Raw genomic sequence first — 25,350 nt, forward strand, 5'->3', positions numbered from 1 at the left:
GGAACATCAGTCCAAAGGTTTTTTGTTTCTAATACGTTTAACTGACTATATATAAATCACTTCATTACGAACTCAACACCGTAATTGACGAATTATTATTATTATTATGTTGTACAGATTAAAATAAAAAATGCAGCAAAGAGGGTAGGGTGATCCTGGCACAGTCAGGCCGGTTACGCTCATATGATTATTATTATTATCATTATTATTATTGATAAAGTCAAAAATAATTCTAAGATTCAAGAAAGTTATTTCATTGAAACTAAATGGAGGTCAGTCAATTCAAATAGCTCAGGAACTTTAGGTTTAAAGGAGTAAATTTCTAAAAGCAGAGAAACCCCACTATACAATAGCTATACAATAGTTACCTGTGAAAGGACACTCGAGTTCCATGGAATCATTTGGTTACGCGCGTATAGGGCATGAAGTAAACATAGCATGGCCCTGGATAGGGATCCTCATCACCTGGTGGTTGCCATGTAGAAAACTGAACACATTCATTTACAATAAACAACTATATACAATATTACATACGGAACCTACTCACAAGTTTAGGGTGTAATCGTTTCTCGCCCAATCTCATTAAAATCAGATCTTAGTGCTTCATACCGCTACACAAAGATCTGAGACCATCCCATTACAGGTCAGGTCAGAACGTCAGAACGCGAACTTTCACCAACAGCAAAAAATACTAACAAGCGAGTGAGTATTGTTTTACGCCGCATTTAGCAATATTCCAGCAAAATCACGGGACTCCAGAGACGGAAATGACTTACATGAAGCAGCCAATCAGAAAGCAGCTTTCTCGAGGTTAACGGCACTAGTTTCGTAGACTTCCGTTCCAGGTTATGCTTTGCGAATATTTGGAAAGTTTTCGATTCAAAATTTGAACTGAACGAAAATAAATTCTGGAATATCTAATAGATGGCCGAGATTTTATAATAGTTCTTCCCATAGGCTAAGTCTTTTCCGTTTGAAATGTTTGTCCCATTGAAACGAGAAATAGGCGATGATTTTGATTGAATCAGTTGTACAGCACGCAACTGGAATACCCCGTGTTAACCTTTTCGAGGTGGCATTCGAGAAAACACATTCCGACTGTCACTTTCTCGATCTGGTAAGAACGCTCTGATTGGTCGGATGAAAGGTCGTTCTGACGTGACCGGTAATAGGATGTCCTCAGATCTTTGTTTAGCGGAGGCGAAAACTAAGATCTGATTTTAAAGAGATTGTATCTCGTTTGAAAACCAATTACACCCTAAATCTGGATAACTATACACATCGCTAATATTTACATATCAGTATGGCCTCATACGTTTGCATTTCATCAACTGTGACATGGAACAATTTGCAACAAAGAAAGAATCACATCTATGATGCATCGGGGTAGTTCAATTTTTAAATACATTACAGTTCCTTACAGAGTGTCTGTCGGCCTTTATCCATTAAGATTTGCCCTCTTTACGAACACCCCAAACAGTGTTCAATTTTCACGAAACGTCCCAAATTTTGATTGACCCAACATCCCTTTGCCCCCATCCCTATCCCACCTGACCGCTCCTAAAATTTAATGACCTGTCACATGCATACACAGGTCCAATTCCTGGACTATACATCGACAACACACTGGTGTGGGTTGCAAAAAAACAAAAAACAAAAAACTTAAGAGATAATTTACGTCACATAGAAGTTCATCTTCCCAAGGCAAGAGAGTTAACTGACTACAAAAGTCCAGTTTCCACCCTTGCCGAACTAGGCTGGTATTATGGAGTTGCATGTGGGCTGGACTAACGAGTCTATGCATAGTCCAATCAAAATCGCGCAACGAAATCGAAATCCAGTTCATAAACTGTCGTGCCGATTTCGGTCGACTGCAGGATTTGCAAAGCATGTGCACCACCAACTCGTTGTCAGCAGATATTTTCCAAATCTTTTCATGTTTTTAATCAAGGTGCTCACGTGATTTGATGCATTTGGCGATGTAAGACAATTTAGATCTTGATTATTTATCAGATCGTCCTGACTGGGCGCCGCCATTTTGTTTGAAACAAATGCAAGTGATACGAGAGGTGGAATCTGATTGGTCAAAATGAAAGGCTTAGACGAGACATAACTGGTAATAGACACTAGTGGCGCTACGATCGAGCCCAGGAATTCCAGCGTAGTTCAGCAAGGGTGAAAACTGGACTTTCAAAGTCAGTTAACTCCCTTGCCTCGGTAGGATGATAGAAGTCAATTCTTCATTATAACCGTAACTATTATTCATTAAGTCTTCAGGTTCCTTCGCCCCACAGGATCTTTAGCTACTTTGATGACACTATGATGCATCATGTCGGTCTCTCAAAGGCATCCCTTAGACATTACTAGTCATCTGGCCCCCATCCCTACAACCAAATTGAACCAGTGACATTATTGATGCAGTATTAGACGATAGTAGTTGCTATAGGAAGGGAACTGTTTGTTATGAGTTTTGTTCTCTGTCTTTCTCTGATTTGAGTGAAGGAAGGAAGACTTTGACACATTGCACTGGGTTTAAGACACAATGTCCGAAAAAGAAATGCCACACCTTTGTTCTCAGCGTAAGGATATGCCAATAGGGTTGTCTTTACTCGCAAGGATCCTGAACAGTCTGAAGTTCCTGTAGAATGATGGCTTGCTCTTTCGGTATTTCCTGATTTTCCTCTCCCTGTTACGTTTGGCCAACTTGTCTTCTCCTTGGTCATTCTGTGCCTTCTCCGATCTGTAACTCGTCTTCCTCACTCTCAGTTCGGCGTATGGTCCGGTGATGTTGTGCTTCCTCCCCCTTCGGCGCTTGCCCTTCCTTCCCTTCCTACCTTTCCTGTGCTTCCTCCTCAGTTTATATTCCCTCCTCTTCATCTTCTTCTCCAGTTTCTGCTCATCCGTTTCTGTGTCCAGCTCAAAAGCTTCTCTAGCATCACTTGCCTTCATCTGTAGTGGAATCGGTGCAGGATGAGGAAGAACAGCCGGCTTCCTCAACGCTGGGTCAGCAGGAATGCTCACAATGGCGTTAGACGTTACGAGGGATTCTGACGACGCGTTGGCGTGGAGGCAGACACGTTTGCATTCTTCTTCGTTCCTGAAGTTGTTCATGTTGCCGTCGCAGCCGCCGTAGGTAAACCAGGAACACTTTCCGGCGTGGACGTTGAAGTACCATCTTCTGAAGCGGGCACCGCAAACTCCCGGTGCCGGTGCCAGCTCGCAGACCTTGGATTTCACTGAAATCAGACAAACGGTGACGTATAAATTCAAATGTGTTCTTTTCATCTCGATTGTGTGTGGTTCTAATGGCGTGTGTTCTTTAACAGTGTTTACGAAGCATACTTGTGGATGTGTATGAGGTTGACGTCACGATCCAGATTATTGCACTTAAATCAAGCGACGTTCATGCACGTCTGTGAGTGTGGATGTATGTACTAGACACAACACAGGGGAATCTCACAGGAATGGGTCTCAAATATTGTGCCCATGTGGGATTTGAACCCGGGCCCTCGGCGTAATTAGCGAAAGCTTTGCCCACTAGGCTACCTCACTGTCCCGGCTATACTCGAAGTGGTGTTTGTAAGAATTGTGTATGTACCAAAACTATTACTTTGAGATGGCAATGTTGCGAACGATCGAGCAATGGTATGCTACTGTACATAATGAAAGAATCTGGCGGTCCTGGACTAAGAGTTAAAGTATATTTAACGCTTATGTCAATAGCGAATTTAGGGTTGAAAGAAATAATAACAGATCATGTTGAATCAGTTGACCCTATGTGTCTACCTTCGATCTTCTGCTCATGGACGCAGACAGGGAAGGACATCTTCCTGGGCCAGACCAAGTGTTGGATGACGCAGATCTTGGAGAGCGGACACACTTTCTTGTAGGCCTGTAGCAGGATGGAGTAATGGTTGAGTGGTACATATGAACAGGTTCATTCATTCATTCATTCATTCATTCATTCATTCATTCATTCATTCATTCATTCATTCGTTTATTCATTCCTTCAATTATTCGTTCATCCATTCATTCGTTCGTTCGTTCATCCATTCCTTCATTTATTCATTCCTTCATTCCTTCATTTATTCGTTCATTTATTCGTTCATTCATTCATTCGTTAGTTCATCCATCCATGCGTTCATTCATCCATTCATTCATTCGCTCATTCATACGTTCATCCATTCGTTCATTAATTCGTTCATCCATTCGTTCGTTTGTTCGTTCTTTCATTCATTCGGTCATCCGTTCGTTCATTAGTATGATTCTAAGCCGCTTTCAGCCATATTCCGGCAATATCACGGCAGAAATGGGCTTTACATATTTTAGCTATGGATGGAATTGAACCCGGGCTTCGGTTTGACGAGCAAACGCGTTACCTCTTGGCCACCACACCGCTCAGAATCAACAAGCAATCGATGAGTCAACAATCAAATACATTTTCAATTTTAAATAACGTGTACCTTTGCTGCCACCAAATCTCTGTTTGGTAAAATACTGTTTTATATTCAGTGAGCAACTTATGTTTTTATTGGATCTTTTTATCCCGTGTTCCTAGTGGAAATAAAATTTATTCATTTATTCAATGGTTTGCCCCGTATAAAAGTATTCACTTGTTTGGTAATGTTTGTACAGGAACATGGAGGCAAGCAGGCCCAGATGCGAGATACTCACTTTACATAGCCTCTCAGCCTCCACTCCGTAAGAGAACTTCTTCGTTCCAGGATCAAGGGTCATACTGTTGACCTGCGAGTAGATTAACATGTCAAATTTAAAATCATGCAGAAATCAGAATCGACACAAGACAAAATTAAATGATTTCTATATGTCTGTATCATTGATCAACGTTAATGTGATAAGGTTTAAATATATTTTATTTATTTATTTATTTATTTATTTATTTATTTATTTATTTATTTATTTATTTATTTATTTATTTATTTTTAAATTATTTCATTTTATTTTACTCTATTTTGTATTGGGGGGGGGGGGGGGGGGTCTCATTCATGATTCTCGAATGTAATGAAAATGCATTCCTCTCATTCATTATTTATGATTTCCATTGTCTTATTTCGATCAAACAACCTCTACCAAAGACAACACCAATGGAATTGGTGGTACAAGAGTTAGAAATGACCTCACAGCCATATCGCTTTAATCGCATACAGGCCGACAGCATGAATCTGTGATCTCATACTCTCGGAATCCTTGAGGTCATCCTAACATGTGGAAATACCGCAGGGGTTATGATATCACGATTTCCTCTTGTTTCACAATCGTGGAAGCATTTGCGGGTAATTAAGATAACAATGCGATACCGACAATGCACGCAAGGCACTGAGGGGTATGAGGTACCCCACGTAGTCAAACAAGGCCACGTGGCACTACGTGAGTCACGGAAGGTTACATCGTTGTTGTCTAGATACATACAATGTTTCCCTAGATACCGGCATTGTGTTGGCAACGGGAAATACAAAGACTGATTAATGCGTTTCTCCATGTATTGTCATATATGGTAGGACGTTTCTTGACCAGGAAATCTCAAATATGTGAGTGAGTGTGGTTTTACGCCGCTTTTAGCACTATTCCAGAAAAACCACGGCGGGGGAAACCAGAAATGGGCTTCACACATTGTTCCCATGTGGGGAATCGAACCCGGCCTTCGGCTTGACGAGCGATCGCTTTAACCACTAGGCTACCCCACCACCTCTCAAATATGTGGTACGGAATTACCATGTGAGGTACTGAGTTTGGTTTTCAGCAATATTCAATCTCTATCTGGAAAAAAACGGTTGCAATATATTTCCTTTTAACAAAAAACAAGACTCTTTCCATATTCACAAGGGGCGGTCGGGTAGCCTAGTGGTTAAAGCGTTCGCTCATCACGCCGAAGATCCGGGTTCGATTCCCGACATGGGTACAATGTGTGAGGCCCATTTATGGTGTCCCCCGCCGTGGTATTGCTGAAATATTGCTAAAAGCGGCGTAAAACCATACTCACTCACTCACTCACTCACTGATAATCGTATCCTGTATTACGTTTCAGACGAAACAGTTGCAAGGACGGCAATAATGTTATCTAAGGTTATATGGAGGCTAGAGATATATGAAAACAAAGGAGTGATGTTCGAGTGTGTGTGTGTGGCTGCTTGTACTAGTCCGGACTGATTTTATAGTACTAGCCCACTGGCACACATGCCGAGCCGACCAGTCCTTGTTTTAGCCCCTTAATGCCGAGCGCAAGGCAGGGTAACACCAAGTACCATCTTTCAACGTCTTTTGGTTAGCGCGGGTGGGGATCCAACCCCCAACCTGCCGCTCTCCGGGCGGACGCTCTACCACTAGACCACGGACGCCGTCTTCTGTCAAAAGACTTCAACAGCGTATGTCACAAACAGATACCCATACATTCCTTCCTTCATTCAGACTTTGCACATCTGCCCTGAGCTGCATATAGACTTGTGTGTAAGGTGCATCAATTGCACAGCTAACACAAGGCCACACCAGACATGTCTTGCTGGGATCACACGTTGCGAAATGTCATTACAACCTAAAGTACACCCGAGTCTTTGCACAGCCCTGCTAACATCACGCTGGTGTGTTAAAGGAACGTAAAAGTTACACCCTAAATGATCTGTACATCATAAGCTTGTAAAACAAGTTTATTGGGTTTTTTATTATTGTTTACGTACAAACATGATGAAATACCCCAAAATCAAAAAGTACAACACGCGTATATTTTTGTTCATTAAATGGTTTCGTATCGTCCAATCCCGTGAATGTCCGGGATAAAATAGGTCTTCAGCAACCCATGTTGCCGTAAAAGGCGACTATGCTTGTCGTAAGAGGCGACGAGCGGGATAGGGTGATCAGGCTGGCTGAATTGGTTGATGCGTGTCATCATATCCCAATTGCGTGAATTGATGCTCATGGTATCAATCACTGGATTGTCTGGTCAAGACTTAATTATTTACAGATCGCCGTCATATAGCTGTAATACTGAGTGCGGCGTTAAACAAACAAACAAACAAACAAAAAAGTATCATCCAATCTCAGTTACCAAATGCTTGTTTAAATGACGTCATACGCATGTGACGTCAGAAAGCCTACAGAGGTTATCTATCTGTCCGGCAAGTACATGTATACTAATGTCGCCAAGAGAACGGACATGTTTTAAGGGGTATGGTGGTAGCCTAGTGGTTTAAGTGTTTGCTCGTCACGACAAGACCGGGTTCGATTCACAATACCCATTCTTGGTGTTCCTCGCTGTTGTGCAGCTGGAATGTGGCTAAAACTATTGCAAAACCCAACTCACCTAGAATGCTCAAGAAAAAAAGAGGATATAAAAAAAACCCACTTCATTCATTAAAATAAAATTCCTTTTTTAGACGCAGACAATCTATTTATAAATTATTTCAGGGTCTCACAGGGGCGGTCGGGTAGCCTGGTGGTTAAAGCATTCACTCATCACCCCGAAGACCCGGGTTCGATTCCCAACATGGGTACAACGTGTGAAGCCCATTTCTGGTGTCCCCCGCCATGGTTTTAGTGGAATATTGCTAAAAGCGGCGTAAAACCATACTCACTCACTCACTCATGGTCTCATCCTTCATGTAGTGATGCAGTACAGAGGCTTTAATCAGCCTTAACCAGATACATATACCACTCCCAATAAAGGAGAGCAATAAAACCCCACCCTTGGTTCCCCGCCCCCTCCTCTGCCCAGCTACATTCTGCACCGGATTACCTCCTGTACTGTTATATCACACCTCCCCTCCTTCAGAGATAGCACGTGTAGGGTATTTATATACTCAAGGTCAAGTAGATTAACATTTCACTCTTCCTTATCGTGTGATATTAACACTTAAACGGCAGGAGAAAAAATACAAATGAGTAATTTATGTGTTTCCCTTTCTCTATTACATGTGTTTTGCTAGGGTTAATGTCACTGATTTGGGTGAGGTGGGATAAGGTATGATTAAACAGCGTGGGACGCTTTTTATAGCACAATCTTAAGATTCTGACTGACATTATAATCATAAAATGTCAAGGCAAGAGAATAACTACTCCTGATTATCGAACGAAACAGATTCATTTTGGCGTAAAAGTGCAAAATAGTTCTGAAAATTATATGAACGGGGAACTGAAAATCAGTTATTATGACACGAGGTTTTCGCGAAACGCAGTATTAAAATGTTAACGTTTAAGGCTTAGCCAAAGAAGTTCAAGATAGAGCATTGTCATACACTCCAGCCTGAAGAATCTGCGTTGGGATTTTGGGTTTGGAACAATTTACATTTCCAAATTTGACGCATCAGAGACAAAATGGGTGTTTTTATAGAATGAGTGTTCTTTAGATAGATGACTTGCCTTTGCATGCGTTTGTGACGGATGCACCGGTGGGGCAGGTCGCGAACACCTGGTATCGTTACTATTTGATAGTAATTCATAAACACATGCTGATGGCATAGTGGGAATTGTGCAATGGACTGGTTATAGCATAAATGTCTGAGGGTTGTGGAAGGGTTTTGTCGCTTTACTTTTATTGGCTTGGTCCCCTGTAACATATGTTGGTCGTGAAATGCGAATGTATGGATCCAGTTGTTAAGACGACGTGTATTACGTGCCATCGTGGGGGCACGGGTGGCCCAGTCGTCCAAGGCGCCGCAATTCGCTGTGCAGAGTTGCGTTCCTTGGGGCACGCCAGAAACCTATGATTGAGGGTTCGAATCCCGGTTCGCCCCGATTATGTTCCTAGGTTTGTCAGCACCATACCCGTTCTCGTGGGTTTCACCGAAGAGGTAAACGTCTGAGACCTGCATCACTTCGGGCTTTCCTCCCACATTAAGCTGACACGCCGTGATATAACTGGAATACTGTTAAAATCGGCGTTAATCCCAACTCACTCGCTAACTCATACGTGCCATCGTGACCACGCCGCGTGGGGCGGTGCTCATGGTATCAGTCACTAGTTTGTCTGGACCAGGATATTTAAAGGGCAGCGACGATACAGCTGGCAGCAGCGTTAAACGACACACAAACAAACAATGTTAACCTCAGAGACTGATTGGTTCGCAAAGAACTTAACACATCAACTACAAGAGCCTCAACAAATATTAAGCATAATCTAGTATTCGCGTCAAAGTAAGCTTAAAGGAGTGTTTTGATGACGTTCCATCCAAGGCTAATGAGGGTGGATTTAGCAGCGTGCAAGGCTTTAGCGGGTACGGGATACTATGTTCTTATCTGTCCAGAGCTCCTGTTTGAGAAGGATGGTGCAGTGTCAGTCTCATGCAAGGTTGTGTGAATGGACTCAAGGGGGCTCTAGAAGAATTCCTCATTCCGCAAGAGTCGCGCACCTATCTCGCCATACTCGCTGTAAACATGGGTAAACAGCATACGAAAAGGTGCATCTTTTTCATATGTTAAAGTGCGAATTCTGGGACACGTAAATATTTTCGTATGAAAGAGCGTACCTGGTTGCATTCAATTGCGGTTTCTTTGATACCTGACAGGAACCTCTGCTATGACAACTATTTTGAACTTTAACTTTCGTTAATGGCGTGTTTAAACCTGCTTGACATAACAGCTACATCTGCTATATACTGGGAACTCGTAGACTTCATATATATATAAAATAATTGTGCCTTTGACATCAAAATATCAGGTTGGTTCAGGGTCGGCGTGGAGCTGATTAAAATGTCAAATCTTTGGCCATAATCGTACTTGTCTCAAGAGTGAGTGAGCTGTGTTTTACGCCGCTTTAGCAAAATGCCACTTCCACGACGGGGACACCAGAAAAGGGACTCACATGCTGTACCCCTGTGGGATTCGAACCCGGGCCATTAGCGGGTGCTCTATCTTGCACTTCTTTGGCTATGCCTTAAACGTTAACATTTTAATACTCCGTTTCGCGAAAAAATGGTGTCATAATAACTGATTTTCAGTTCCCCGTTCATATAATTTTCAGAACTATTTTGCACTTTTACGCCAAAATGAATCTGTTTCGTTCGATAATCAGGAGTAGTTATTCTCTTGCCTTGACATTTTATGATTATAATGTCAGTCAGAATCTTAAGAATGTGCTATAAAAAGCGTCCCACGCTGTTTAATCATACCTTATCCCACCTCAGACTAACCATCGCCCGAGCACCCTTAAAAAATCATCACTATATTTTGACTAGTGTCCTCTGTGAACTGAACATCGACAGAGTTCAAAACAAGCTCTGTTTGAAGTGCAACAACCTCGGTAAAAAAACACGCCCCGTCGCAATTCCACCCACAGTAAGTTCAGGATACCGCAGTCAATACACCAGACCTGGCTGTGATTGGGGGTTGTTGTGACGTTATAAACACGACAATCAAAGCCATCCTCTGTACCACAGCCAAACCAGTAATGTGATCTACAACATGCAGTCATTCGCCGGCCCCAGGTCCCAATTACAAGAGAAAGGCACGTCTATTTGGAAACGGGAAAAACACCACCGTGTTTGTTTCAGTACAATCCCCCCTCCAGCCGTGTTGCAAACGTTATATTTGGTTTAAACCATGCCATCTTGTTTCCGTAAAATCGCAAACTGACGAATTGTGCACAAATCTTAACTAAATGTTTGATTGGCATTCTAGAAGTTGGTGAGTAAGTAAGAAAACATACAACTTTATAGATAAGAACTTCTCGTCTGCCTATGAAGATCTAATCAAGCAATATGCGTTTTTATTTAGGATCCAATCAGCTTGTCACAGCTGTTTAATCTTTTAATCCTTATCCTTACTCGTTTGTTTGTTTGTTTGTTTGTTTGTTGTTTATCGCCGCACACAGCAATATTGCAGCTATATGACGGTGGTCTGTAAATAATCAAGTCTAGACAAACAATCTAGTCACTGACATCATGAGAATCGATCTACGCAAATGGGATACGATGACATGCATCAACCAAGTAAGCGAGCCTGACCACCCGATCCGGTTAGTCGCCTCTTACGACAATCATGGGTTGCTGAAGACCTATTCTACCCCGGATCTTCACCGGTCTTATCCTTACTGTACATCTGGCTTCATTACCCGTCTGCTTCAGTACGTGTGCTATTTGTTATTCTAACTGTACATTTGGCTTCATCCAATTACCGGTATGCTACTTGGTGTCTATTACCTGTTGTTGTCTTTGTTAATCTGATGCTTATCACAACATGTACTTCTCATCTATTGGTTGTTGTCACACGACCTTGATAAAGGGGTCAGAATCTACATCGAAACGTTGCTATATGCAATAAACCAGAAGTTGTTACCCATAAAGTTGTACGTTTTCTTAAATGTTTCATTTCGAAGACAAGTCACTGCATCAAGTATATCATGTCTGCAGTACAGTACACTACGGTTATAACGAACTCAAAGGGACTACTAATTTTAGTTCGTTATAACCGTAGTTCGTTATAAGCGTGTTCGTTATAACCGTAGTTTACTGTATTTAAATGAGTTCAAGGTCGGATACAGTTTCTCTTTCCATCTTCCATCTTCATTGGCCCAGTCGTCTAAGGCGCCGCGATTCGCTGTGCAGAGTTGCGTCCCTTGGGCACGCCAGAAACCTATGATTGTGGGTTCGAATCCCAGTTCGCCCCAATTATGTTTCTAGGTTTGTCAGCACCATACCCGTGCTCGTGGGTTTCACCGAAGTGGTAAACGTCTGAGGCCTGCATCACTTCGGGCTTTCCTCCCACATTAAGCTGACACGCCGTGATATAACTGGAATACTGTTAAAAGCGGCGTTAAACCAAACTCTCTCACTCACTCACTCACTCACTCACTCCATCTTCATTGACCAACGCCTCGCCCTGTTAGGTTTACGAACGTACGGAAGAAAACATTGAAGGGTGCTGGACCCTTCTCGATTAGCATCAATGGATGTTGAGCAGAGCCCTGACCCTCCCATTATTGTATGTCCCCTGTGTCCAAATCCCCATCAATTGACATGCTAAGTCCACGTAAACACGGACCTAAACCAATTAGCTGGTCCAATGTTCCTTCTTTCTTAGGAAGAGTCCATATCAATACTGCAAGGAGGGGTTGAAGGATTGACATTGTGGTCTAAGGGTGTGACCCTTCTCTTGCAACCAGTGGGTGTTTTCTCTGTGCGGTCAATCAAATTCAGGCAGGTGTACAACACTGTGTCCATATATGTATTTATGTATATGTAATATACTTAATAGTGTATCCTCGGCATATTCTGGCCTTGCATAAAAATATAAATATTTTATGATGTATATAACTCATGTATTTTTATGTGTGACTCTTAAATAAACAGTTCATTCACTTAATTGCCTCTATATGTCCCAGCATGGGAGGTGACCACAGCGGCGTAAAAGTATATTCACTCATATTATCATGACGTCAACTTATTTATAAACGTGTGAAGGACTACTTTCTAAGCTTTTAGAGTAATGGATATGTCATGTTAAAACATGCACTGATCACTTACATATACATATCAAAGGGATATGGACATTTCTTTACTAAAAGTAAGTGGCTTGGTTTACGACAGCTCTGAACAGAATTTCGGTTTTATAATATATATTACATATACCAGCTGTGGGGAGAAAGCCCAAAGTGATGCAGGTCTTAGACGTTTACAACTTTCGCGAAACCCACGAGTGAGTGAGTGAGTATGGTTTAACGCCGCTTTTAGCAATATTCCAGCGATATCACGGCGGGGGACACCTTAAATGGGCTTCACACATTGTACCCATGTCGGGAATCGAACCCGGGTCTTCGGCGTGACGAGCGAACGTTTTAACCCCTAGGCTACCCGACCGCCCCTGAAAACCACGAGCACTGGTATAGGGCTGACAAGGCAATGATTTTAATGTAAGTAAAAATGTGTATATCCTGGCACGACTATGCGACTGAACTACCCGTTCCCTCGAAGACAACACCAGATTCGAAACCAAGTCAAAGGATTCGGGAAAAACTGTACGTAGCGACTGGGCCACCCCTACCACCCTTTTCCATGACCAAAGATACTACAGTCCGCAGACATATATGGTGATCACCATAGATACCGCCTCCGTGGTCCAGTGGTAGCGCGTCCGCCCGGAGAGCGGAAGGTACGGGGTTCGATCCCCGGCCGCGTCATACCAAAAGACGTTAAAAGATTATACTTGTTGTTATCCTGATTGGCGCCCGGCATCGAGGGGCATTATCAAATATTCATGTAAAACTGCGGCATGGTATCTCAGTGGGCTGGCACTATGTGGGCTTTGCAATCCTATCAGTTATTTTTCTTTTATATAAATAATGTTTTTCATTGTCCATTGTGTCTCGTCGGCCTTTTATGGCCTGATGTATGTATTTTATGCAAGTTTTTTATGTCTAATGTGTACACATACAACGTGTGACACATAAATAAAATATATATGAAAATGAATTAAAAGATGACTATAAAATCGGCATCAGTCCCGACTAGTACAAGCAGCCGCGCACACACACACACACACACACACACACACACACACACGTGCATGCACGTCGCTATATAAGTGCAATAATCTTGAACGCGACGTTAAACCCTATCGTACCTCACCTATCGCCATGGTTTAAGACCTGGGCCCACTTGCACAAAGCGATCTTAGCGCTAAGATGACCGTAACTCCCATACTTTAACATAGGCTTACAATAGTCTTAGCACTAAGATCGCTTTGTGCAAGTGGGCCCTGGTGTACTGGTGGCAACAACCAAGGACACGTGGTACCCTGTTTTCATAAACTATATCAACGTGGTGGCCTACAGCGATAGGAATGAAAGCTAAACAATATCTCACAGATGGGACATTTTAGCATAACAGACCCTGTTCCAAGACTAAGGAATTCGTTCGGAATAATATGTTCAAAACATATCCTGCTTCAAATTATTATTCTATTTGGGCCATGCAAACACAGTTGATGAGATGTGACTCTGAATGGAAGTATCTTTGTTTACCGTTTACATGCCACAACAATATATTTACAAGCATCGTTTTCGGATCCTGGCGTCATTGTCCTTGTAAATTAATATGCTTGATCCTTCCCGATTATGTAAATCGTATTGCTATTTGCTGTTTGATAAAATCAGCCACTTCCGTTCGCAATGCATTGTGGGTGGAGCTCGTGCACATGGAGCTAATAAATCTTACAGCTGACTGCCGTACCACACATTAAGCTTTGAAAGGAACCGCTAGTTTCTTGTGTAAACGTGCAATATACGGGGTGAGTGAAAGACGGTGTCCAAACACAACTAATCACAAGCAGACTCAGAAATAAGTTTTTTGGACTAGTTCAGATGACAGCTGACAGAGTTTGCAGCTAGTTCTGTTTGAACAAGACACAATGTTTACTATGTTCAGATTTTTTTGTCGGTTTTATTCAGTTCCATTTTTTGGCAAAAATTGAAGCTTGAGAACAAGCTCATAATTATATTCCTCAAATGCTCCCAGTCAATGGGGACTACCACCATTGGATTTATACTTGTCCACAACACAATTTAGTAGTCTCGGGCTAGCAGACTAGTGTGAATTTCGAAAGTTGACCATAGCAGAGACCATATAATAGATATCTCTGACCATAGTGTATGGCTGGAACAGAAACGTGAAACAGACGATCAGAGACCATTGTCAACCCCCGTTAAAGGGGGACCAGACTCGGGGCTCTTGGCAGTCCCAGCACGTCCTTTCAAAACCCACATTGTTTATCTGTTCATTACAGTGTCTCAGTGTTACACATAACAGTAACAATAATGACTTGGGTTGAAGTGAGTATTGTTTTACGCCGCTTCAGCGTTATTCCAACAATAACACGAGGGACACCCATATGGGCTTCACACACTGGGGAATCAAACCAGAACGTCGGCGCGACGAGCGAACACTTAACCACTAGGCTACTACCCACAACCCCTATTCAACTATAAATTGACACCGGGTTGTTAAGCACAGTCCTCCTTTAACTCAGTATCGTTATCTCTCTACATGCAGATCTGGAAGTTAACTGTGTCGCCATTGCACCTGATTACTGCAATGCTGTGCAGCGCACACATCGTTGTTGAACTACTGTATATATATCACAGACTTAAACTGCATTAACCCTTTGGTCAAGTTTCGCATCAACATCCTGTCAGAGGAAGTGAAACGTCCCCGTATGCACATCTAACATGTGGTACGCTTTAAATGTTTGTTTGTGTGAGATGAAAGCTGCAGCATCGCCAAGTAGGGGCATGTATAAATATCATAAAATCCAACCTGGATTAAGTTCGTTTTAATTTCTGAGACTTTAGAACATTTTCATCATCGACTGCCCGTTCATCGGGTGACTTGCATCTCACGTTATATTGGTAACGTAACCTTGGTATTTATCATTTGAATCCTTACAAGGCCGCGGTTGATATCGTGACGTCGAAAAGTGTTTTAATTCTCGTATTTATACAACAGTAACTGCTTGATTGAGTGAGTATGTTTTACGTGTTGTTAGCAATATCATGTGGGCACTTGTTGTACCCATGAGGGGAGTCGAACTCAGACCTTCGACGTAACGAGGAAACGCTATATCACCGCCTTATAATATCAAAGAGAACAGACAGAATGGACACCACTACGATTTATCATCAATTTCAACATACGAAGACAACATGTATTCGCAATACAGTTGGGAATCAATCCCTACCAATAGGTTCGTAATGCGTGAGGGGACACGGGTGGCCCAGTCGTCTAAGGCGTCGTGATTCGTTGCGCAGAGTTGCGTCCCGTGGACACGCCAGAGACCTATGATTGTGGGTTCGAATCCGAGGGTTTGTGGGTTCGAATCCCGGTTCGCCCCAATTATGTTTCTAGGTTTGTCAGCACCATACCGGTTCGCCCCGATTATGTTTCTAGGTTTGTCAGCACCATACCCGTTCTCGTGAGTTTCACCGAAGTGGTAAACGTCTGAGACCTGCATCACTTCGGGCTTTCCTCCCACATTAAGCTGACACGCCGCGATATAACTGGAATACTATTAAAAGCGGCGTTAAACACAACTCACTCACTCACTCACTCGTAATGCGTGAAGGCACTCTTTGACGTTGTTGACAACAGTATTCATTTACTGTATCCCCTAATCTTCACAAGTTTCAAACAATTAAAAACATGTCAATGCAATGACAGAAATAATTTCCTTATTTGGAATGAGATCAGGCGTTGCATTCTTCATTCAACAAAAGCTAAACGGAAATGGTATTCTTCAAAAAATATGAATGGCGAATAACCATAAACAATTAACAAATTCTTAACCGAATTTTCAAGCGTAAACAATATTTTTAGGCCACCTTCAGAGCAAAACAAAATTGTCACGTGAAAACTATAATGCCACTAATTCAAATATTCCTAAAATGTTTACCAGCTGGGTCTGGAGAACCCTGTAATGATTTGGTAAAACGTGAGGGTCTGTACCGCTAAGTTGCGTCTGCTCTACAGCGTTCTGGAGGCACGGGTTGCCCAGTCGCTTAAGGCGTCGCGATTCGATGTGCAATTTTGCGTCCCTTGGGCACACCAGAAACCTATGATTGTGGGTTCGAATTCCGGTTCGCCCCAATTATGTTTCTAGGTTTGTCAGCACCATACCCGTGCTCGTGGGTTTCACCGAAGTGGTAAACGTCTGAGACCGGCATCACTTCACTCTCAGATAATTTTGCTGCCTACGACATATAACATTTATTTAGAGGGCTCGGTCTCCAACAGCGGACTTCCCTCCCACATTAAGCTGACACGCCGTGACAAAATTGAACTACTGTTAAAAGCGGCTTTAAACTAAACTCACACACTCACTGTAACTTCATCACAAAAGTTGATAACACAAATGCAAGTTATGTGATGTTATCCCGCATGTAATTGTTTTAATGCATGCATTATGTATGCATACACAGTTTGGTATGCAAATGTCTCCTCATGCGAGGCAGAACTTCAGAACCTTCATTTTGCTTTTCCGACCCTCCATACGAAATCAAATATCGTATTGGTTAAACGAGATTTGTTAACAACATGAACAATATACCCACAGAAGATCAATGATACTCGCTTGCAATGAAACCGTATCGTTGAAACGGTGACGAACTTTCACGCTATACGCTGAAAATTGAACCAGTGCGAAGGCCCCCCGTATTGACCCTCAATATGAGCCCCTGTGGTAAGCCCCTGCAAACAACGCAGATCGAACGCAAGCCTCTAGGTCACGTGACAGCCCAAATATGTTGTAGTGTCTGTTTTCTTTCGTCCCACTTACTTGTTTACTTGTCAAGAAAGGCATTCTGTTTGTGTCCTACATTTAAAGATACAGTACCAACGCTTCCGTATTTACGGTTGACAATGGTGACCAGATCTGGATAGTTCATTAAATATATTAAATGGCATGTTTACGATGTGGTATAGTTCATTATAAACATAGTTATGTCGAGAACAGCTGGCTATAGTCAATAATATTATTGTTATTACCATAAGCATTATCATAAACATCATCACCATCATCATCATGGTGAGTGAGTGAGTTTGGTTTTACGCCGCTTTTAGCAATATTCCAGCAATATCACATCATCATCATCATCATTATTATTATTATTGCAATATTCCAGCAATATCACGACAGGTGGGCTGTTTGTGTGGCTCTTGCTGACATGGATCCTTTCAGCACTGCAGCCCCAAATATTTCCCCGTACAACGTAATTATGTTTCTCAAGATCGAAACGCTTTCTCTCATTCGGTGGTCTTCGCTTTTGTCACGACTTTGTTAGACTAGAATACATGTAAATACTGCCTTCATTCCATTGGCCGTCAAAGTCACGTGCATTTGTCTTTTTTATTGTGGCAACTGAAGGTTTTATTGAGCATTAGCTTTACATCCATGTCTTTTGTAGAGATTAATGACCGGTTTAAACAAACAGGAATAATGATCCCTCCCTGCCCTCAGAGAACTTCCTGTGAGCACGCGCCGCCATGTTTATTTTATACTTAACTCTCGTGGCACGCGCAAACAGTCCAACTTCCCAAGGTCATGTGATTATTCAATTAACCCATTCTTCCCCCGAAACTAGCCCCATGCACACAGATCAACATTCCAACAAAGAGCAACGTGACAATTTCTAAATTTACACCAATGTTATTTCAAATAATAAACATTCATTCAATAGCGGAAACGTTCAGATCACAAACTGGCAGGACAAAGTCACTTGAGATGCAAAACATAAGCAAGTACATGTTATTAATTGATATTTACAGAAAAACATAAATACAATTTTAGATTGTCAAAGTCTCAATGGCAAATATCCCTCGTTACTCAAGTTTCCTTAGAAATATGCTTGCAATGTGGCAAGTTTTCTTTCCGTTGCACAATAGGCGACTGTTTTCAGACGTTGTACAACACATTGCCGTGCAGGTGTCAATATCTTCAGCAGCTTCTCAAAGCCTCTAGATACCCAGTAGGGCGCATGGGCTATTTGAAACGAGAGCCTTGATAGCATGACATACACTGATACCCTCGTGCATTGGTTTGTTACAATGCATACCACCGGATGCCCCGTTTATCAGATTTATTTCATCGCCGGTCACTGAATGTACCTTGAACTGTCGCCTTCTGACATCCATGACATTAAATGAATCTAAATTATCTGTAATCCAAGGTTCTTTGTACGTTTTTTCTTCTTCTTAATCATATCAATTTAAAGAGATCGTTACCGAGAATGATCGCCATGGTAACCATTGAACTTTTATCGTAATTAACAGATAAAGTGGATCTGTCGAAAATTTCTCCAACCCATCATGAACGTGATGCATATCATAGACGTTTACAACCCTTGTGAAACCCACAAGGACGGGTATGGTGCCGACAACGAAAGGATCTCAATCAAAGCGAATCTGTGATTTGAACCTACGATCAGTAGATCCGGGTACGACAAAGGGACGCAACTCAGGTGAGCGAATTGCGGCGCCCTACACGACTGAGCCACCCAATAACAGAAACTCGTCGTGATATATACAAGACATGCACTTGTGCATCTGTCTCGAAAGATGTCCAATCAAATACAGCTAAGGGATGACAGCTTAGAGAGGCGTCATTCTGTCATGTTCGCGTAGACACCAAGTCTTTGTCAGTGACACCACAAGTTGTTTTTTTTATCGTATTACACATTTGGCGACAGGTTGCGTAAACAGACAATCTACTTACTTCATATCAATCGACAGATTTTAAAAGAAGGTCTGACGCGACTTTCAAATAGTTCAGTGTTGATTTACATATATACACAGTGTGCGTGACGTCACAATGGCGCCTGCAGTTCGTGTGTGTTCACACCAACCACCGCGCTCTAATGAGTACACGGCAAGTATAAATATATACACCGAGTCTGATATTCTTTGTCTGCCCCAACAGTCCGACCTTGGCCACGTATTCATTTATCCCCTAGATATTGACAGTTTTCTTAAATCTTTCGTTTAAAAACTGACTAAAACATGTAAAACAAATGCCTCTGTATGTTACCTGGTGCAGAAAGAGTCCACAGGATATGTTTGTGGTGGGTGTCCGAGGGGAGTTATGACACCAGAGTGAGTGAGTGAGTTGGGTTTAACGATGGATATTTTAGTTATATCATGCGTGATCCTGATGTGAAGGCTGTCCAAGTGACGCAGGTCGTTTCCTACTTTGGTGAAACCAAACGGCATTATGCTGACCAGCGGATCCTGGCAAGGTCAAGGGAGGCAACTGTGCAAAGCGAATCCCGGCACCTTGGGCTATTGTGTCGCCCGTGGACAATAGACACTGATTAGGTTGCCAACACCCAGAACAGATTTCTTGTGATTTCCATCCGAGAGGGTAGGTTGGATAGCCTAGTGGTTAAAGCGTGCGGTCGTCACGTCTAAGGCCCGAATTTATAATGTTTTAGGCCCATATCTGACACTGTGATTATGCTGGAATAGTGCTACTAGCGACGCATAGCTTTCCTCACTCACAACACCGATGCATCACATCCCGATGACCTGAACCAGCCGCTGAAACCGACCAATATGTCTGTATGACACCCCCCATCACACACACACACACCACCCAGCAGATGTATTGTTAACAGTGGTCTAACACCTCACTCACTCACACACGCAAAGTTACCAGCATTACATGTTATTATTTGCATGTACAGGATTTATGCATGATGCATTATTTGTAACAGATTAGATTAACACTTTTCTCTATAATTTCGGGGGGAGGGGGAGACGAGTGGCCCAGTCGTCAAAGGCTTCGCGATTCGCTGTGCAGAGTTGCGACCCTTGGGCACACCAGAAACCTATAATTGTGGTTCGAATCCCGGTTCGCCCCAATTCGCTCACTCACTGTATAATTTCGTCTCATTTTATGGTTTTTACACCTTTCACGAACATCTGGTGTCATCACTGATTTTCAGTGATCCATTCATACATTTATCACTGCTATTTTCCTTTCACGCCCAGGTGAATCTGTTTCGATGGATAATCGAGACTGGTTATTCTCTGTCGTTGACGTTTTATATTCACATGCATTAGAAATACTAATCAATGATATCTATGAACCATCACATAGCATAGAGAGTTATTTGCATCACCTGTCTGCTCCATAATATTCAAACCATACAATGTTCCCTAGGGAATGTTGACTTATCAAGTCCCGATGCATAACGTACAAACCTAAGACGCTCCCCTCCAAGCAGATGAATACAACAATATGATTGCCCGCCCGGCCGGCCTCTATATAAATATTCATGAGATAAATAGCACATTCAACAGGTTCTACTATTTATATCCAGTGAAAGCATCAAGTCTTTAATCTCTAGGAACCGCTCGGCCTCTATATAAATATTCATGGGATAAATAGCACATTCAACAGGTCCTACTATTTATATCTAGTGAAAGCATCAAGTCTTTAATCTTTAGCTGATTCAGAAGGGAACACCTGGATTAATTACACCTGTCCGCCCCCGCCACACACGTAATATCCCAGGTGCCCACTACCAGGATCATATGGTGAACGCTCTGGAGATAATCCTTGCCACTCTGACGCTTTAGAAGCCTGTGGTCTTTAGTCGCGCACAAGCTTCAAAGAAAATGTTATCCTTGTGACTATTGTCAGTTTGAATGTTGACTAGTTGCTAGGTCAGCTCATTGTGCTGGCTATGCTTTAAAAATACATTCTTTGCCTATTGGCGTCATTGGGATTCGAACCTACGACAATTTCATTGTACAAAGCTACAGCCTCTGGGCGATGATGTAGATCTAGTGTTACGCAGTTATCTCAGCTAGATCGGTGCTTCTAAACGTAATACTGAACATACCAACTTAAAGTTTTAGTCTACACTATAAGAAGTAAGAATACTATTAAATTAAACGTCTGTAAATACAAACATCAGGTGTAAAAATCAACACTGAACAATTTATAGATACATACAAACGGGTATTACGTTTTCTGATTGGATTCGGAATAATTTAACCAAACACGAGAAAGAAAATAAAGTGTTACATAGTATATTTCATTTTGAGAAGAACAGAAAGCTGTCAATTTGATTGCCACAATCTCAAGAGGCATCGTGATGACATCATCCGTTACAATATATGTATTTTATGTTTACGTCACGCTTACATTATAATACACGCATAGCACTGACAGGCACCCCCACAACCCCACGTTACTGTCACACTTATCAATCAACAAAAATGTTTGATTTTTTTCACGCCATTGTGGGCGATCACTGGCGTTGTTAAGCCATGCATTTCCACATCATACCACCTATCTGTGTGAGCTAAAATATATTTATTTCTAACTCTTTTACCCATAATGCATGCTATGAAATAAAATAAACCTATTTAGACAATCGTTTTTTAAGTCAGTATTAGGATTTAGAATATGAGGGTCAGAATCTGTCATCACAGGTAAAACAATTAGTAGTTCAATAAAGTAATATGGAAATCAATCAAACACTTACCTTAAGAACGACAACGGTGAACACAAGCAAAGAAAGAATCATTTTGACTCAGTGTAAGTCCACACAGGGGCACACAAAGTCCGACAAGTCCAGTGTTTTAAAACCAGGAGTTTGCTTCTTCTTCAAGCAAGCACGTATCTCTGATAATCCTGAGAAAACTGCCTGTTTTATACTCTTTCACCACACGCCAATCCGTAAACTAGACTTAACCAGTGGGCGAGCGTTACCTCATTTTACTCAACACCGGGGAAATGTTAGCCAATCACATGACTTGTTGTTGGGTCAGAGTTGAAGGGTCAGTTATCTGACCTCGCTATACAGCATGGACGCATGGCATGTCATCTACCAGCACGTGGGCAGGCTAAACACCCCCTGTCCAGCTCACGGTTCTAGTATAGTAAAACTTTACCTTCTAGGTATTAAACACATCGTTTCCATTCTTATTCTCCATAGTGGATGGATTCGTTCTCTCTCGAGTGTAGAATCACTGTGAGAATATATTCAGAAAATGTTCATGTCAGTTTGGACAAGCAGTTATTATGAAAAAACTTTGTGGTGTTGCAAGTTGAGGAAGTTAGCCGGGTTGAGCTGTTTGTGGGAATGCACAGCAACCGCTTAAAACAAATATTGACTTTGTGTTAATGCACACTTGGGTTTCAGTCAAACATTTCGATTCCATATTTACTCTTTTCCAGAAGAATATATACACAAGTTTATTTAAGAGTCTTTTGAAATTTAACATTAAGAATGAAGTAAGCTTACAAAACACAAATACATGCGCTGCATAAAAAAGCTTGTATCAATTTCACCATGCAAGATAGAGCTTTAAGACGAATTCCTACGTCTGTTTTCATTGTTCGGGGTAAAAGGGTTTCTTTGTGCATTGTACTTACGTCTACAAAAAACAAACTCATGCTTTTGATCAGAGAGGGTTATCTAAAACACATGTGAATGAATGTTTGTGGTACGTGTATAAATGATAATCTGATAACCATGTTACAATGTATCCGCTTCCATGAAATTACTTTTTAGACCAAAGATTATTTTAGTAAAAAAGTGATGCAAGTTGCTGACAAACCCAAAATATGGGATTCGAACTCGCGATCATAGAGACACACAGGGGTGCAGCACTGTATCGTGAATGGCTCACCTGAAACCCCCTTAGGAGATGTGAATAATCTATGGAACTAACTGATTGAAGTGAATACTTCTACGTTACTATTCACACTGTTCACAGTGACAAGAGCCATGACATCAAATTGATGCTTTCAGTACAAGAATGGCGAAGGGGGGATCTTTATGATTATGATTGTTGCACATAGTACAACATGTTTCTAAATAATGCATCGAAGTTTAACGACGATGAACGACGGTTTGTTTCTTTGTTGTTTTTTTTGTTTAAAACCACACTCCATCTATATGACTCCAGTAATATTCGAGCTATATGGCGGAGGTCTGTAAGTCTGGACCAGACATTCCAGTGATTGACATCATGAGCATCGATCCACGCAATTGGGATACGATGACATGCATCAACCAAGTCAGCCCGCCTGATCATCCGATCCCGTCAGTCTCCTCTTACGACAAGCATAGTCGCCTTTAACGGCAAGCATGGGTTGCTGAAGAGTTGTTCTAACCCGGATTTTCACGGGTGTTGATAAACGACGGTAGTTTAACGTGGTACAAAACGTGGTCTTTATGGACGACCAACATAGGTCAACGTGATACATCCGGTAATGTTTATGTACGACCATCGTAGTCCAACGTGGTACAATACGCAGTCTTCGTATTACGATTATTACAGTTCAACGTAGTATAAAATGCAGACCTTATGATCGTGTATGACCAACGAAGTCCACCGTTGTCCAAGGCGTAATCTTCACGTGACGATTATCGTAGTTCAACGTTATTCAAAGACGTAATCTTCATGTTACGATTATCATAGTTTAACGTTGTCCAAGGTGTAATCTTCATGTTACGATTATCGTAGTTCAACGTTATCCGAAGGCGTAATCTCCATGTTACGATTATCGTGGTGCAACGTTATTCAAAGACGTATTCTTCATGTTACGATAATCGTAGTTTATCGTTGTCCAAGACGTAATCTTCATGTTACGATTTTCGCAGTTCAACGTATTCCACCAAGTAATCTTCATGTCACGATTATCGTAGTTCAACGTTATCCAAAGACGTAATCTTCATGTTACGATTATCGTTGTTTAACGTTGTCCAAGACAGTTGACTATGTTTTCGCTTATTTATTCATGGGCAAAGATATTTATTCAAATAACGGCGTCATTTTTTAATATATTCATATACACACGCACGCACACACACACCCATGCTCGCACACACATGCATGCGCGTTGCTGTGTAAGTGCAATAATCTTTAACGCGACGTTAAACCCCATATCACCTCACCTCACCTGTTTACAACCGTTACCAGGACTCCCATACCTCCGACATATTACGCAACTCTCACAGGTATCGCAGAAGAGAGATGTTTACAGTGGACTTACATCAAGTTTACACACTTACAAGCCTTCGTATATGGCAGGCCATTGGGGACACATTTCCCGGATGCTGGAGACGACGCAGTATGATTAAGATCTGTCAGTGTTGATAACGGTTGTCTGTGTTTTTGTGCAACTCAACGGATGGGTGGAAGTGGGATAGGTCGAAGAAGAATGCCGTATTATTACAGTACACTGAAAGGAAGTATGAGGAATATTCGCAGAGTTCATTCATCTGAGGGGATGCTGTTGATTACATAGAAAGGACCAAGACTAAAACATTCGTAGCATACTAGCCACTGGCTTGCATACGTAATATTCTTTCCAACACATCTTTTCTTGTTCCGGTATGAAGATGAGAATATATTCCTCAACGGACATCTACAAAAAAATATGTCCAATTTGGACATGTTAAATCGTTTTACTTAAAAAGCATTGTCGTATTTACGTTATGAGTGACGGACTCCGTGGTCTAGTGGGTAGAGCGTTTTCCCGGAGAGCTGACGTTCGGTGGTTCGATGCCCGGCAGTGTCACACCAAACGTGGTATTTGTTGTTGCCTGTCGCTCGGCATTAAGTGGATACAAGAAGGACTAAAAGAAAATTAAAAATATGTTACATGCCTATATAGGGAACACCATTTTGGTCCTCCACATGTCTACCATAAAACTTAAACCTTTTGAAAGTTTACTTAGGCTTTGAATGTTGTTGATCAAACTTTGATAAAAAAAACCTTCTCCGCAAGAGTCTTATGACGCTCTTTGAGTGAGTGAGTGAGTGAGTATGGTTTTACGCCGCTTTTAGCAATATTCCAGCAATATCACGGTGGGGGACACCAGAAATGGGCTTCACA

At 41.8% G+C, this 25,350-nt stretch overlaps 1 protein-coding gene across 1 annotated transcript; it reads right to left on the reverse strand.

The window, feature by feature from the left end:
- Positions 1 to 788: 788 nt before the first annotated feature.
- Positions 789 to 22,175, reverse strand: LOC139463884 (uncharacterized). Its single transcript, XM_071245295.1, has 4 exons — positions 21,986 to 22,175; positions 4,675 to 4,746; positions 3,787 to 3,892; positions 789 to 3,236 (listed from the first exon to the last, which is right to left on the reverse strand). The coding sequence occupies exons 1-4, from the start codon at positions 22,025 to 22,027 to the stop codon at positions 2,575 to 2,577; spliced, it is 882 nt and encodes a 293-aa protein (XP_071101396.1). The 5' UTR covers positions 22,028 to 22,175; the 3' UTR covers positions 789 to 2,574.
- Between the last annotated feature and the right edge of the window lie 3,175 nt (positions 22,176 to 25,350).

The sequence above is a fragment of the Haliotis cracherodii genome, unplaced genomic scaffold, assembly GCF_022045235.1.
Source record: "Haliotis cracherodii isolate W230 unplaced genomic scaffold, xgHalCrac1.p SCAF_16, whole genome shotgun sequence".
In the NCBI taxonomy this organism is placed as follows: Eukaryota; Metazoa; Mollusca; class Gastropoda; order Lepetellida; family Haliotidae; genus Haliotis; species Haliotis cracherodii.